The 13,287-nt window shown below is 47.6% G+C and overlaps 3 protein-coding genes across 3 annotated transcripts; all 3 read right to left on the bottom strand.

The window, feature by feature from the left end:
- Positions 1-150: 150 nt before the first annotated feature.
- On the bottom strand, positions 151-996 carry LOC109775592 (17.5 kDa class II heat shock protein-like). The gene has a single exon (XM_020334323.4). It carries the CDS (start codon positions 834-836, stop codon positions 354-356), a length of 483 nt encoding a protein of 160 aa, XP_020189912.1. The 5' UTR covers positions 837-996; the 3' UTR covers positions 151-353.
- A 977-nt stretch (positions 997-1,973) lies between these two features.
- On the bottom strand, positions 1,974-3,214 carry LOC109775582 (uncharacterized). Its single transcript, XM_020334313.3, has 2 exons — positions 2,573-3,214; positions 1,974-2,486 (listed from the first exon to the last, which is right to left on the bottom strand). The coding sequence occupies exons 1-2, from the start codon at positions 3,104-3,106 to the stop codon at positions 1,974-1,976; spliced, it is 1,047 nt and encodes a 348-aa protein (XP_020189902.2). The 5' UTR covers positions 3,107-3,214.
- A 6,678-nt stretch (positions 3,215-9,892) lies between these two features.
- LOC109775571 (17.5 kDa class II heat shock protein) lies at positions 9,893-10,616 on the bottom strand. Its single transcript, XM_020334304.4, has one exon. The coding sequence runs from the start codon at positions 10,488-10,490 to the stop codon at positions 10,008-10,010; it is 483 nt and encodes a 160-aa protein (XP_020189893.1). The 5' UTR covers positions 10,491-10,616; the 3' UTR covers positions 9,893-10,007.
- Between the last annotated feature and the right edge of the window lie 2,671 nt (positions 10,617-13,287).

The following is a 13,287-nucleotide window of genomic DNA, read 5'->3' as shown; positions in this document are numbered from 1 at the left end:
ATTCATCCTTCACAAAAGCCAGACATCAAAACACAGCTGCTGAAAATTTCTCCAAAATTTGACAATTCTTGCTCCAATTTCCCGTTTAGGTACAACTGCAGTTTTCAAAATTTCCAAACCAATGGGCCTTCAACTTAAAAACGCGCTTCAAAACTTCAAGATTCGCATGTTTTATTCAGGCAAAGCAGGAGAACATCTGCACTTCCATTAACGAAGCATCAAACAACCATCAGTACGCACGAACAGACAGTCCACACCCTCTCTCAGATAACCATACTCCCATCACTCATACAGAGAACTCACTACCCACTCACTCTCGTCTCTGATTCGATTCGACGCGCACACGATGCATCTCAGGCGACCTGGACCTGGATGGTCTTGGGCTTCTTGGGCTCGGGCGGCGGCACCTTCTCGACGGAGACGGTGAGCACGCCGTCGTGGCACACGGCGGAGATCTTCTCCATGTCAGCATTCTCTGGCAGCACGAACTTGCGCATCAGCTTGCCCATGCGGCGCTCCATCCGCAGGTACTTGGCGTCCTCCTTCTCCTCCCTCCGCCGCTCGCCGCTAATGACCAGCACCCGCTCGTCCTCCACTTGCACCTGGATGTCGCCGGACCCGAGCCCCGGCATGTCCACCACGAACGCGTACGCGCCCGGCAGCTCCTTCACGTCGGCGGGGGTGGCCGCCATGGCGCGCGCGTCCCGGACGTAGGCGCGCGTCGGGCCCTGCTTCTCGCCGCCGGCGGTGTTGCCGGCCTCGCCGTCCGGGATGTCCAGCAGGTGCTGCAGGGCGGTCATCATCGGGTTCTCCAAGCCGAACACTATGCCCGCCATTCTCGTTCGATCGATCTCCTCGGGTTGGATTGCTTGTTGAATTTTGTGGAATGCTTTGGTGGGGATGCGATGGCGAGGAGGAGGGAGGGCGGGGAGTCTGGAAGGTGATGGAAACTTCTGAAAGGTGGTGGAACGAGTGCGAAGCAGTGGGGAGTCTTTCGGGCACCGATGGAGAAAGTTCTAAGGCGTGTTTGGTTCCGGTTTGGAACAGTAGTCGTGTTGCATGCCCTTCTCAACCCAATCTGGTTGAGAAAAAACAGGTCCTAATACCCCATATGCAATTTGATTGGTTGCGTGCATTCTAGTTCCTGCATTAGGTAATACGCAAGATTAGGTAATACGCAAGTGCACTTTGTCTGGTTGGCTGCATTGGCCCTAGCGGCACAGGAACACGGCGTTTGGTTGCATACGGCGTACATGTTGTGCTTACCTTGTACCCTAGTTGGTGAGCTTACCCATACCTAGCACACCAACGCCACAACACAGCAATGGTGACGAACTGGACGAAGATGATGAAGTTCTTCAGCTTCAGGCCGAACTGACGATCCACTTTAGCAGCTTCCACTTTGACAACTCCAACCTTGGCACTGTCGACACTGCTGCCTCCGTCCTTTCGCACCCAGGCGGAGTAAGCTTGTTCTGCTGCCTGCTTAGTCTTGAACCCTCTATAATTGCTGTTGCTATACGATGCCACTTGTGCATTGGCTTCTTCCCATGAACTAAAAACCCCTGGAACCTCACCAATGAACACGGCATACCACTTGCCCTAGCAATGCACAACAGCAAGAGTTGAAGCAGCAAATCAATGGAGCACAAGTAGCAAGCAAAGTAGCACACAAACAACAATGGAGCAGAAGAGAAGTAAAGCATGCATGCATGATCATACGACATAGCAAGTTCTTCCTAGCACTACCTTGGTGTTAACCTACCACCACATCCAAAAGAGGGTGTCGTCCTACCACCGCAAGTTCACCGTCACCGTGAGGGGTTAGTATATACCACCTCACCAAAATATACAGACCATCAAATAGTTTTTGAGCCCTAGCTACACAAAATGTACGTCGTCACCGTCACCGTCGCCGTCGTCGCCACCACCATCGCCGTCGGGGATCATGCACGCTCACAGGCAGCACTACTCTAGTAGTAGTGCTTGCCCAGCCAGCTCCTGAGCCACAGCATCCTGTGAGCGTTGGCCATGGCAACGAACCCAACACCCTGGGCCTTGTTGTCAAGCAGGTGGCTGAGAGCTGCCATGAGAGCCTCGTCGCTGAAGCCACCCTGGGTCATGACAGCGGCATACAGGTCAGGGTGGACGTCGAGGGGCTTGCACTCCCTGATGGCTGTTGCCACCTCCTTCACCGCCCCAGTCATGCGGCAGAAGACATTGATCTCCTCCTCCAACAGGCCTCCTCTCTTCCTCTTCCTATCAACGGGGTCAAATGGCTTGTCGAAGGGCTTCGCAGCGGGCTTGTCAGGGCCATCAAGGATCTCGACGTCTGGGGTCCCAGGGAAGTCAGGCATGGGAGAACCAAGAGGCTCCCCCGAGCCCATGGCATGCTTCCCAGTTGCCAGCCCGAAGGAGAAGATATGCTGCATCTGGTTGTAGTTCTGGATGAGTGTGTTGAGGAACTCAGCGTCCCTTGGGTGGTCCTAAGAATGAAACACAAGTGTTGTTAGTTGCGATTAGGAGTAGGCAATGGTGGACAGTATGAAAATGAAGAGGGTTGTGAGCTAACCGCGACATGGCCGGCGTAGTGCTCTGCCTCCAGAACTATGGAGCAAGTGTTCTCATCCCATGAGGCACCGCTAAGGTCTCTCAGCTTGGACACTTGGATCCATCGACTTCTCCACTTCCTCAGGTGGTTGTACACCTGGGTGGCAGACACCTCTTGCCCACAGAACTCGAACACCTGCTTCGCAACGGTGTTCAAGTGCACCTCCTTGAAGCCCTTGTCAGTCCTAACTCCACTAGAGATGAGCTCACACATCTTGTTCAGCACGAACGTGGACATGAACGGCTGCCACTTCATGTTGTTCGACCTACTATCCTTCTTTGCCTTTGCTGCTGCTAGCTTGAGTGCAGCGGCAGCAGCAGCAGCAACAGTAGTTGGCTCAACGAGCACTACTGGCACATAGAGGGAATCAGACTCGAACACCTCTGAATCAGGTGCCATCTCGGACATAGGCTGCGAGTCCTCGACAAACGATGAAGCAAACTGGCTGTCGGACACGACAAGGGCCTGACTAAGATCTTGCGTCTGCGTGGTCATGTCCTACAATCGTAGCACACATTAACAGTGAGCATAGCACACAACATACCGGACAATCCATGAAAGCAGGAGCATACATGTACATGGTTCATCACTATCATAGCAAGCACATGCTTCATCACTATCATACTAAGCATACCAGACAATCTATGAGCAGGAACATACATCTAAAACAAACAGCATGCTACAAATGGACCACCAATAGCTACAAATCACAGATCTGAGCATGATTCAACACAAGCACAAGGTTCAACTTCAAACTCTACTACTAATCTAGCCTACCGCATGCTTGAACATCTAGCCCTACCACAAATTGTAACCGCATCATAGCAACCAACCATATCAGCTCACAGATCAGACCACTAATCAACCATGCATCTAGATCAAACCCTAGCTGCAGCTCAGATCTAGCTAGAAGGAACATAGAGAAAGGGGGATTGAATTCACAGAGGCCATGGCTGCAGCTTGAGGACGAGGGGGGACGGTGGTGGAAGATGAACGTCGGCCGGTGAAGGAGCTCCGACGCCGTGGACAGCCGGCCGATGAAGATGCGCCGCTTACCTGCTCGTCGGTGCCGATGCGCGTCGGCGGGAAAGCGCGAACGGAGGAAGAATGGTGGCGGGAGTTGGGGCGGTGAGGGAGGGGCTAAATAGGGGGTGGAGCGGCGGGAGGTGAGCCGAAATCCTCCCGTCGATTTTTCGGCGACGCGGGCGAGCTCGCGCCATCTCCCCTGCTCGCACGAGGGGAGAAGCGCGTCGCCCTCCCCTGCCTCGTCCTGGCCAGGCTCGCGAGCTACTGCCGATTCGTGCGTTGCCCCTGGGCCTGGCCTGGATGTGCTTTAAGCTTCGTGCGATGCGGGCCGCACAGTGAATGCAGAAAACCAAACGGGCCAAATTCTTCCCGCCCGGGCCAGGCTGGGCCTCATGCGGGCAACCAAACACGTCCCTAGAGGTTCGACCTTCAGAATTGGTTGTGCAGTAGCCTTGGGCCCACATGTCATTCGGTGCAGCAGAGAGATGTCTTTTTCTAGGACTAGGATACGCATAGAGAGATTTTCGTTGTGAAAAAAGTGCATACATATATTTTTTTACGGGCAAAGGCTTTTATACCAAAACCACTATATCTCGAAAAGTTTTTGCCTCCAGGTTTACCCACTTATGTGAAAGTGACTTCTTGATCAGCTGGATGGCAACACGTGTATTATTTTGGTGGATTACCTTGTAGAATCACGCGATGGCCGTTGGCCTTCGATGAAAATTTTGTTAACTGGTTCGCATTTTCCGTGTGCATTTGGGTGTCTTTAGCGATTTTGGTTCAGATAATTGTTTGATCTTGAAAGCAACCTATGGGCGTTTGGGCTGTTGACGCGTGCATTTTTTTGGGTATGTGGCTGTGTACAAATGCATGTGTGGGCGTATATGCATCGGCTAAATTTTTTGAACGTGCTTGCTTTACTGACGTTTGCTTCTAGCCGTTTATGTTGTAATTAAGTCGGCCATGTGGCGTGTTGGTTTTTAGTTTTGCTTTCGTCGTCGGGAACAGATAAGAAACAAGCAAATCGATGCTTAGCAAAGGAACGTTGGCAAATTAGTCACCGCATGCATGCAGACCAATCGGAACACATTGCTTGGATATGCGGCCGACCTATAGCAGTCTGACGAAGCGGTGATTGGGGGATGGGTAACTACGTCCAGTTACAAGGCACATGAGCAGGCAGCGGGATGGGCAACTACAACTAATTACAAGACGACAGAGGGATATGGCCAAGACAGCCACCGCACCGCTCGGGCGCGATTCTAGGCTAGATACGGGACATTCCTTCTGTCTCCCTCGCATGTGCGCTACATGCATCCCATCCAATCCACCGCTTTCGTTGCTTTCTTATCTGCCTCACTGCTTACTTCTCCTTCCTTATCTCTTCTTCTTCTGGATGCCTCTACGGTTTACCGCCCATGATGATCGAGGTGTTTTCCGGAAGATTCCGGTTGAATCGTCCACCGCCATAAGCATCTATAAATATCTCCTTCCTCTTCTCTGTGGTCATCACTCGCTTTCGCATCTCAACCGAAGTACCACCGAGAAATAGCATCAGCGCAAAACATCGAGCCTCTCTCCGATTCTCTCGTGTGGGATGGAAAGGAGCTTCGTTACCGCCTCGTCGGGCATGCCCCTCCCTCCTAGACCCCTCCTTTCTTCGACGTGCAGTACGGAGCAAGCTCGGACATCGCGAGTTGTGGAGCCGCGCTCCAAGGTTCAGAGTGGCTTCCCGCGGGCTCTCCCCACGCTGCACCTCCGGGCTTGCTGGGGAGGAGCTGCATCCAGCCTCCGTCGCTGCTACTCCGCCGAGCGAGAAACTGCATCATTGTCGCTACCATGTGGAGATTGTCGACGTCCAGCACGGGACAGCGAGGTGTTCGACGGTCGACGGGCACGCCAGCGAGCTGGTTCCACTTGGACGCCTCAAAGGCATGGGTGACCGCCGGCGACGTGTCCCTGGCGCTGGACACGATCGCTTCCCTGGAGTAGTCGGCGATGGTGCACGAGATTGGCCTCGGTCATTTCTTGGTGATAGTAAAAAAATGTATGAAAGAAGGAAAAATTTATTAACTACATACGTCTGACTATTTGCGTCTCTTTACTACTTTATCATAGGAGCTAATCCAATGGGAGGCTACATCAGATGATCTAATCTGGCAATGACTCGCACCACGTTCGGCAAAATAAATCATCCCTACTAGAGATGTGTCATCGTATATTCCCCTCTTTGTTCACATGCATCACCCTTCCATCTTTTTTTTCCTACATCCATAGTTTTTCATGTGATCATCTGGCATCCTAAAATAACAACACTTATTACATAGAAGAAACATAATCCATATAACCGCACCGTATCGACAGGCGCGGCGTGCCGCCGCACAGGGGTAAGCTAGTACAGAACTACGGAACTACTTCTCCGTTCCATGATGTAATAATGTAAGACATTTTTTTAGAAAAAAAGGCTTACATCATAGAACGAAGGAAGTAGTAAATGTTGCTTGTGCGCCACACACGTGTTCAGAACAATAATCCCTCAGGGTGTGGCTAGATATCAGGTGACTAAGAAGTAACATAGAATATAAGAAGAAACAAGAAAAAGCTTTTTTTTTTTGCATAAATCTTCACGCAAGATCGAACGAATATAGCATCGACTGAGACTTATGTCTCAGTCGATTGAGACTTAGCAATAATAATGTGATGATTTGGACAATGTAGTGATACACAAATAATTATACTACCTAGTACTACCTCATTTTGGTAGGTTAAACTAGCCTACCAAAATGTCTTATATTTCTTATATTTTGAAATGGAGGTAGCAGCTACTTACAGATAGAAGAGAAGGTTTGGTGGGGAGAGGCGTTTTGGCTCCCGGGAGCATGTGCCCTTAGATGAACAGTAATGTGAAAAAATAGTAAATGTTTTCAAAAAATTCTGAATTTTTTTTGTGGATGTTCGTCTTAGTGTCGCAAGCATACTTGACAATTTTCATGCGAAACGGGGAAAACAAATTTGGGGTGACATAGGCGTAACATTTGGTGTTCAATTTGCTTAACCTTTTGCCCTGAAAATTTACAGGTAGCATTTGGATGTGACTAAGAACACATAAATTTCTTGTCTTCACTTATTTGACATTTCAAAAATTATTTTGGGCCCGGGAGCACGTGCTCCTTGGAGCTGAATTGAATTTCTGAATTACCACATACTCCCTCCGTTTCAAAATAGATAACCCAACTTTGTACTAAAGTTGGTACAAAGTTGAGTCACCTATTTTAGAACGGAGGGAATAGATATGTATATCTTGGATGTAGGTTTAAGGACCACGATAAAAAAATAGTGCGATTCTATCTCATCATGTGCACCTTTTCTTTTTACATGTCATACAATGAAACTCTATTTCTTCAAAATCCATACGAAGACGTGTAGAACAAAGGTCTTCAAGATAGAGTAAACAAAGGCCTTAAAATTGCCACAAAGGCCTTAGTCATACAACACACATGCAACTCTGGTTCTTCAATACCGTGCCAAGTTTCAAAGGTTACAATTGAGAACGACTATTTCAGGCTCGAAAAGGTTTCTCTTCGGTCAGTTTTCCCTCCACTGTTCGATATGCATCCAACAGGCCCGTAACCTTTCTTCTTCCTCCATGCCCAATGCCATCACACATGAACGCCCACACTGCAGCCTCACCGCCCTTATCAGCCCGAGCCGCCGCCACCGTCGCCGGTCATTCCTCTAACCCACCTCCACCCGAACCCAACAACTCGCAGCATCCTACATGTCCTCCGTCGACGATGCCATGACAACTTGCGTCGTCCCTGCCTCTGTCTAGGACCTGGCTCTACATCTTGGAGACACCGCGACAGGCAGTGTCACCTCCATCTCGGCCTTAGCGTCGTCTCACCTACTTCTCAGTCACATGTCGACTGACGTGGCTGAAAATTCCAGTCAGCTGATAAATAGCAAACACAATTATAATTACACGAAATAACTTCACTTCTATAGGGGAAGGGTCTCAAAAGAATTTAATGACACCCTCGCTATAAAATTCGTAGATCAGGATGTTGACTTTTCCAAGGGTTGATTATGAACCAACAGTTTCATGTAGAAATAGGAGATTACAAACAAGAACCAAGAAAAAAGAGCATACAAGGAAGCTATCACACCATACCTCTCTAGGTGATTTTTTGTTTTTTCACAAATTGTACAACTTCTGCCCTTTTGGGGAGATGTCAAATTACCAAATCCCTCATTACATCCTTCGGCTTGGGACGCACACAAAACTATAGAGTTATACATTTTATGCAAAAGGGATTAAATCAAATAAAGCCATTCAGGAAAAAGGCCACGAAAAGATTTCACGTCCACTAAGAAAAGATAAATGAATTAAAACAATTTTCTTAAGGTACACCTTGCTATTAATAAGACCATTCTTGTTTCCAAACTGCGAGGACCACTCTTGTTTCTATTAGCAGAGAAAAAAGGTAACATAGTTTGAGGCTAAGCTCTAATTACACCTTTTGTGGGGAGTGGTGAAAAAACCCATTAGTCACCATCATATTGGACTGCCCTAGCAAAAGCACGCTCAGACACGCATAAACTCTTTAATTCTGTAAATATCATTTTCAATCCGAAGAAATACCTTTTGGCTCTTGGGTGTAGGTGCAACCTATATGGGGCCAAGAAAGGTCAAAAAGCTCTTAAATATTTTTAGAAACAAACTTGACGTTCAATTGTACTTGTTTAAAAAGTTTCATTAAGAAAAAACTCCCGTCGTCTTTAGTGCAAAGAAAAATCAAGGACAAAAGCATGAATATTAGCTTGTATATAGTGCTGATTTTTCCACCTAGAATAGAATGAAAGTCATTCATTAACAAAAAGTTTCCTAATTTATCACTTTTTTCAAAATTGCTATTTTTCTTCCCATATAGGGTGCACCTACACCCGAGAGCCAAAGGTGCTTGTCCCAGCTCTGGGGTGCAAGTGCACCTGATATGATATTTTTTTAGTAATTCCAAAAAGAGTCAAAAAACGACAAAACATTTTGGTAAACAAAGTTGACCTTCTGTTGTATGAAAATTCAAATGGAGCCCGAGCTCCATGGAGGTCTTAATTTGAAAACTTTGAAATTCAAACTTTCCAGCTTTAAAAAATTCTGAAAAAATACACATATACCTAAAGACATAATATACATTTGTGTTAATTTTCTGGTCAAATATGATGGCTACAAAAAAGACAATTTTGTGCATTTTTAGCATATGTATTGTTGATCCTCAAAGGCCGTAACCTTTTTTGTGAAGCTCAAATTTTAAGGTATATCATCCTATATTTTTACACACATACACATTATATCCTTGACTCCTTGTATACAAGCATACTGATTTTTTAGTTTTTTAAATTAAAAAATGTTTTTTTAACTAAGGCCTCTATTGGATTTGGTCTCCAAAATGTCCTACTCTCTTGTTGTATTTGTATAAAAACTTTGACCAAGAAATTGCTTTCACGGGAAATGACTTTCACAATATTTTCGGTGAAAAAGATCAACAATATATACAAGTTATTATTCACGTTTTTCGTCGTCTGATTTTTATTTTCCGAAGTTGACGGGACCTTTTTTTTTCTTGGCATAACAGAAGGTCAAATTTGTTTTTGAAAATGTTTCAGATTTTTTATGTTTTTGTTTGGAATTACCTCCCACATATGTACTCACACCCGAGAGTACCACGGCATTTCCCAAGTTCTGTCAAAAGAAGTTTGTGCATATAACACATCACTCTTTTAGCCCCCACACAATCATGGCTGCTTTATTTTTCGTTGTGTCAAAATAAATGTATTTGAAAATCAGTTCATAATACACTGAATCGGTTATCTCACATATCCTCATACCTCGATTAATCGAATTTGGAGATTCTCACATGTTTCTTGTGCAAGAAAAAAAGATTGTCACATGTTTCTTTCACGCAAAGCAGAATAACATTTCTGAATTCTTAATTCTAATTAGAATTTATTGTTTCTATCTTCCCAGGCAGCCATTTGTCAAGATGAAAATGCAAGACATCCAGGATTTTTCTCCCTGGTGTCAGAGCTAGTTCGTTTTCCACCTAATTTTTGCTATTCCACATGTTGTGGTCTTATCCAGTTTTCCTTTGAATTACATGTTTCTGAATTTTCTGAACACGGGTATCTTGGATTTTTCAATCGAAAATGTGGCCGACAGAATCGCATGTTTTATTCAGGCGAAACCAGAGAACATCCCCAATTCCCCATTTCCATTAACGAAACAGCAAACCATCCATTAGTCATCACAGGAAACTCGCTACTCACTCACACTCTGCTTCGATTCGACCCGCACACCATGCATCTCAGCTCAGGCGACCTGGACCTGGATGGTCTTGGGCTTCTTCGGCTCGGGCGGCGGCAGCTTCTCGACGGTGACGGTGAGCACGCCGTCGCGGCACGCGGCGGAGATCTTCTCCATGTCGGCGTTCTCTGGCAGCACGAACTTGCGCATCAGCTTGCCCATGCGGCGCTCCATCCGCATGTACTTGGCTTCCTCCTTCTCCTCCCTCCTGCGCTCGCCGCTGATCACCAGCACCCGCTCGTCCTCCACCTGCACCTTGATGTCGCCGGACCCCAGCCCCGGCATGTCCACCACGAACGCGTACGCGCCCGGCAGCTCCTTAACGTCGGCCGGGGTGGCCGCCATGGCGCGCGCGTCCCGGACGTAGGCGCGCGTCGGGCCCTGCTTCTCGCCGCCGGCGGTGTTGCCGGCCTCGCCGTCCGGGATGTCCAGCAGGTGCTGCAGCGCCGTCATCATCGGGTTCTCCAAGCCGAACACCATGCCCGCCATTCTCGCTCGCGGATCTTGAGCTCGGTCGATCTCCTCGGGTTGGTCTTGCGTTGGATTGCTGGTTGAATTTTGTCGAATGCTTTGGTGGGGATGAGATGGCGAGGAGGAGGGAGTTTATGTAGGTGGCTGGAGCGGCGAGTCTGGAAGGCGATGGAAACTTCTGAAAGGGAGTCTTTCGACCGCTGATGGCGAATGTTCTAGAGGTTCGACCTTCGGAATTCTTGTGCGGTGGCTTTGGGCCCCACATGTCATTCGTGGCAGCAGAGAGCGAGATAATTTTTTCCTATAGAATACGCAGAGAGGTTTTCTTTCTTTCTGAAAAAGCGCACGCCGAGATATTTTTTAGGTGCAAAGGGACTTCTATTCTGAATTCTACTCCCTCCGTCCTAAAATAAGTGTCTCAACTATGTACTAATTTTAGTACAAAGTTGTATTAAGCACATCTCCAACAGCAACCCACAAAAAATCTCTCCCATCCATCCGCGGAGAGGGAGGGTCCAGTCCGTGGACACTGCGGGAGGTAACATCCAACGCTAGCCGCATACATTTTCATAACAAATTAAATCAACCGGACGAAATTCGTGCAAACAAGTGCAGATTAGATATAAACACAACGGATTTCATTGAAAATAGGATACTTTGTACATAAAACTGGACGATATTTCGCCCGGTGAACTAAAACCCTAAAACTAAATCCCTAAACTATCCTAATACTTCACGGTGACCTCGTAGCCAATGCCGGGCTGGTCGGCAACTCCTCCTTCGTCATCGTCGCCCGACCCGCCGCCGCCGTCGTCGTCGGGCTTTGGGGCGGCGGAAGGTGGTGGCGTCGCGGTAGGGCTTTCCGGCGTCCGCCTAACGCTCACGGATAATCCTCTCCGCCGCCTCCTGCGCCATGCGCAGTGCGGCCTCGGCCATCGAGGACGTGGGCTGGGGGAGAGGGCGGCTGCCGTTGGAGGCGTCGACTTCGGCGGCAGCGATCTCGACGAGGGACCATTCCTCGCCGTACCTGGCCATTTCCTCATTGAGGCGGCGGAGACGGTGCTTGGCCGTCTTCGATGTCGTCACGGAGCGGTCTAGGGCCCAGGCATACGACAGGTATGGGTCCGCCACGATGTGTGGTGGCGGGACGCCGGAGTCCGCGAACTGGGATCGGCGCGCGGCGTTGCACCTGTCCCGTCGACGCTGCTCCCGGTCGGCGTACTCCCGCGCTGTCATGGCGCTCCAGGACGACGACGATGACGAGGAGGCACCGCGGAGGTAGTGCAGAATGCGTCCGCGCCTTGGGCAGGGGTCGCGGCGAGCGGCGGTCCTGTTGGAAATATGCCCTAGAGGCAAAATAAATTGGTTATTACCATATTTCCCTATTCCTGATAAATGTTTATTATTCATGCTAGAATTGTATTGACCGGAAACTTAAATACATGTGTGGATAGATAAACAAAACCGTGTCCCTAGTGATCCTTGATGTCTACTACGCAACCTTCTTCTTGTAGACGTTGTTGGGCCTCCAAGTGCAGAGGTTTGTAGGACAGTAGCAAATTTCCCTCAAGTGGATGACCTAAGGTTTATAATTCCGTGGGAGGCGTAGGATGAAGATGGTCTCTCTCAAGCAACCCTGCAACCAAATAACAAAGAGTCTCTTGTGTCCCCAACACACCCAATACAATGATAAATTGTATAGGTGCACTAGTTCGGCGAAGAGATGGTGATACAAGTGCAATATGGATGGTAGATATAGGTTTTTGTAATCTGAATTTATAAAAACAGCAAGGTAACAAGCGATAAAAGTGAGCGTAAACGGTATTGCAATGCTAGGAAACAAGGCCTAGGGTTCATACTTTCACTAGTGCAAGTTCTCTCAACAATAACAACATAATTGGATCATATAACTATCCCTCAACATGCAACAAAGAGTCACTCCAAAGTCACTAATAGAGGAGAACAAACGAAGAGATTATTGTAGGGTACGAAACCACCTCAAAGTTATTCTTTCGGATCGATCTATTCAAGAGTCCGTTGTAAAATAACACGAAGCTATTCTTTCCGTTCAATCTATCATAGAGTTCGTACTAGAATAACACCTTAAGATACAAATCAACCAAAACCCTAATGTCACCTAGATACTCCAATGTCACCACAAGTATCCGTGGGTATGATTATACGATATGCATCAAACAATCTCAGATTCATCTACTCAACCAACACATAGAACTTCAAAGAGTGCCCCAAAGTTTCTACCGGAGAGTCAAGACGAAAACGTGTGCCAACCCCTATGCATAAGTTCACAAACGGAACCCGCAAGTTGATCACCAAAACATACATCAAGTGGATCACGTGAATATCCCATTGTCACCACAGATAAGCACATGCAAGACATACATCAAATGTTCTCAAATCCTTAAAAACTCAATACGATAAGATGACTTCAAAGGGAAAACTCAATCCATTACAAGAGAGTAGAGGGGGAGAAACATCATAAGATCCAACTATAATAGCAAAGCTCGCGATACATCAAGATCGTGCCAAATCAAGAACACGAGAGAGAGAGAGAGAGATCAAACACATAGCTACTGGTACATACCCTCAGCCCCGAGGGTGAACTACTGTAACGCCCACGATGCGGCTATATCTCCCACGTGTCGAGGCACGACTTAGAGGCATAACCGCATTGTGGTTTTGTCGCAAGAAGGGTCATCTTCACACAATCCCATGTAATGAACAAGAATGGGATAAAGAGTTGACTTACAATCGCCACTTCACACAATACATAAATAAAACATACATCAATCAGAGT

The sequence above is a fragment of the Aegilops tauschii genome, chromosome 3 (assembly GCF_002575655.3).
Source record: "Aegilops tauschii subsp. strangulata cultivar AL8/78 chromosome 3, Aet v6.0, whole genome shotgun sequence".
Classification (NCBI taxonomy): domain Eukaryota; kingdom Viridiplantae; phylum Streptophyta; class Magnoliopsida; order Poales; family Poaceae; genus Aegilops; species Aegilops tauschii.
Note: the sequence above shows the minus strand (reverse complement) of the source record. Positions and strands in the feature narration are given on the sequence as shown.

Excerpts from the sequence above, each read along its gene's own strand:
- LOC109775571 (XM_020334304.4), bottom strand. The coding sequence starts at position 10,490 with ATGGCGGGCATGGTGTTCGGCTTGGAGAACCCGATGATGACGGCGCTG.
- LOC109775592 (XM_020334323.4), bottom strand. The coding sequence starts at position 836 with ATGGCGGGCATAGTGTTCGGCTTGGAGAACCCGATGATGACCGCCCTG.
- LOC109775582 (XM_020334313.3), bottom strand. The coding sequence starts at position 3,106 with ATGACCACGCAGACGCAAGATCTTAGTCAGGCCCTTGTCGTGTCCGAC. Across the intron at positions 2,487-2,572 it reads ACTACGCCGGCCATGTCGCG|GACCACCCAAGGGACGCTGA; the intron begins GTTAGCTCACAA and ends TTTCATTCTTAG.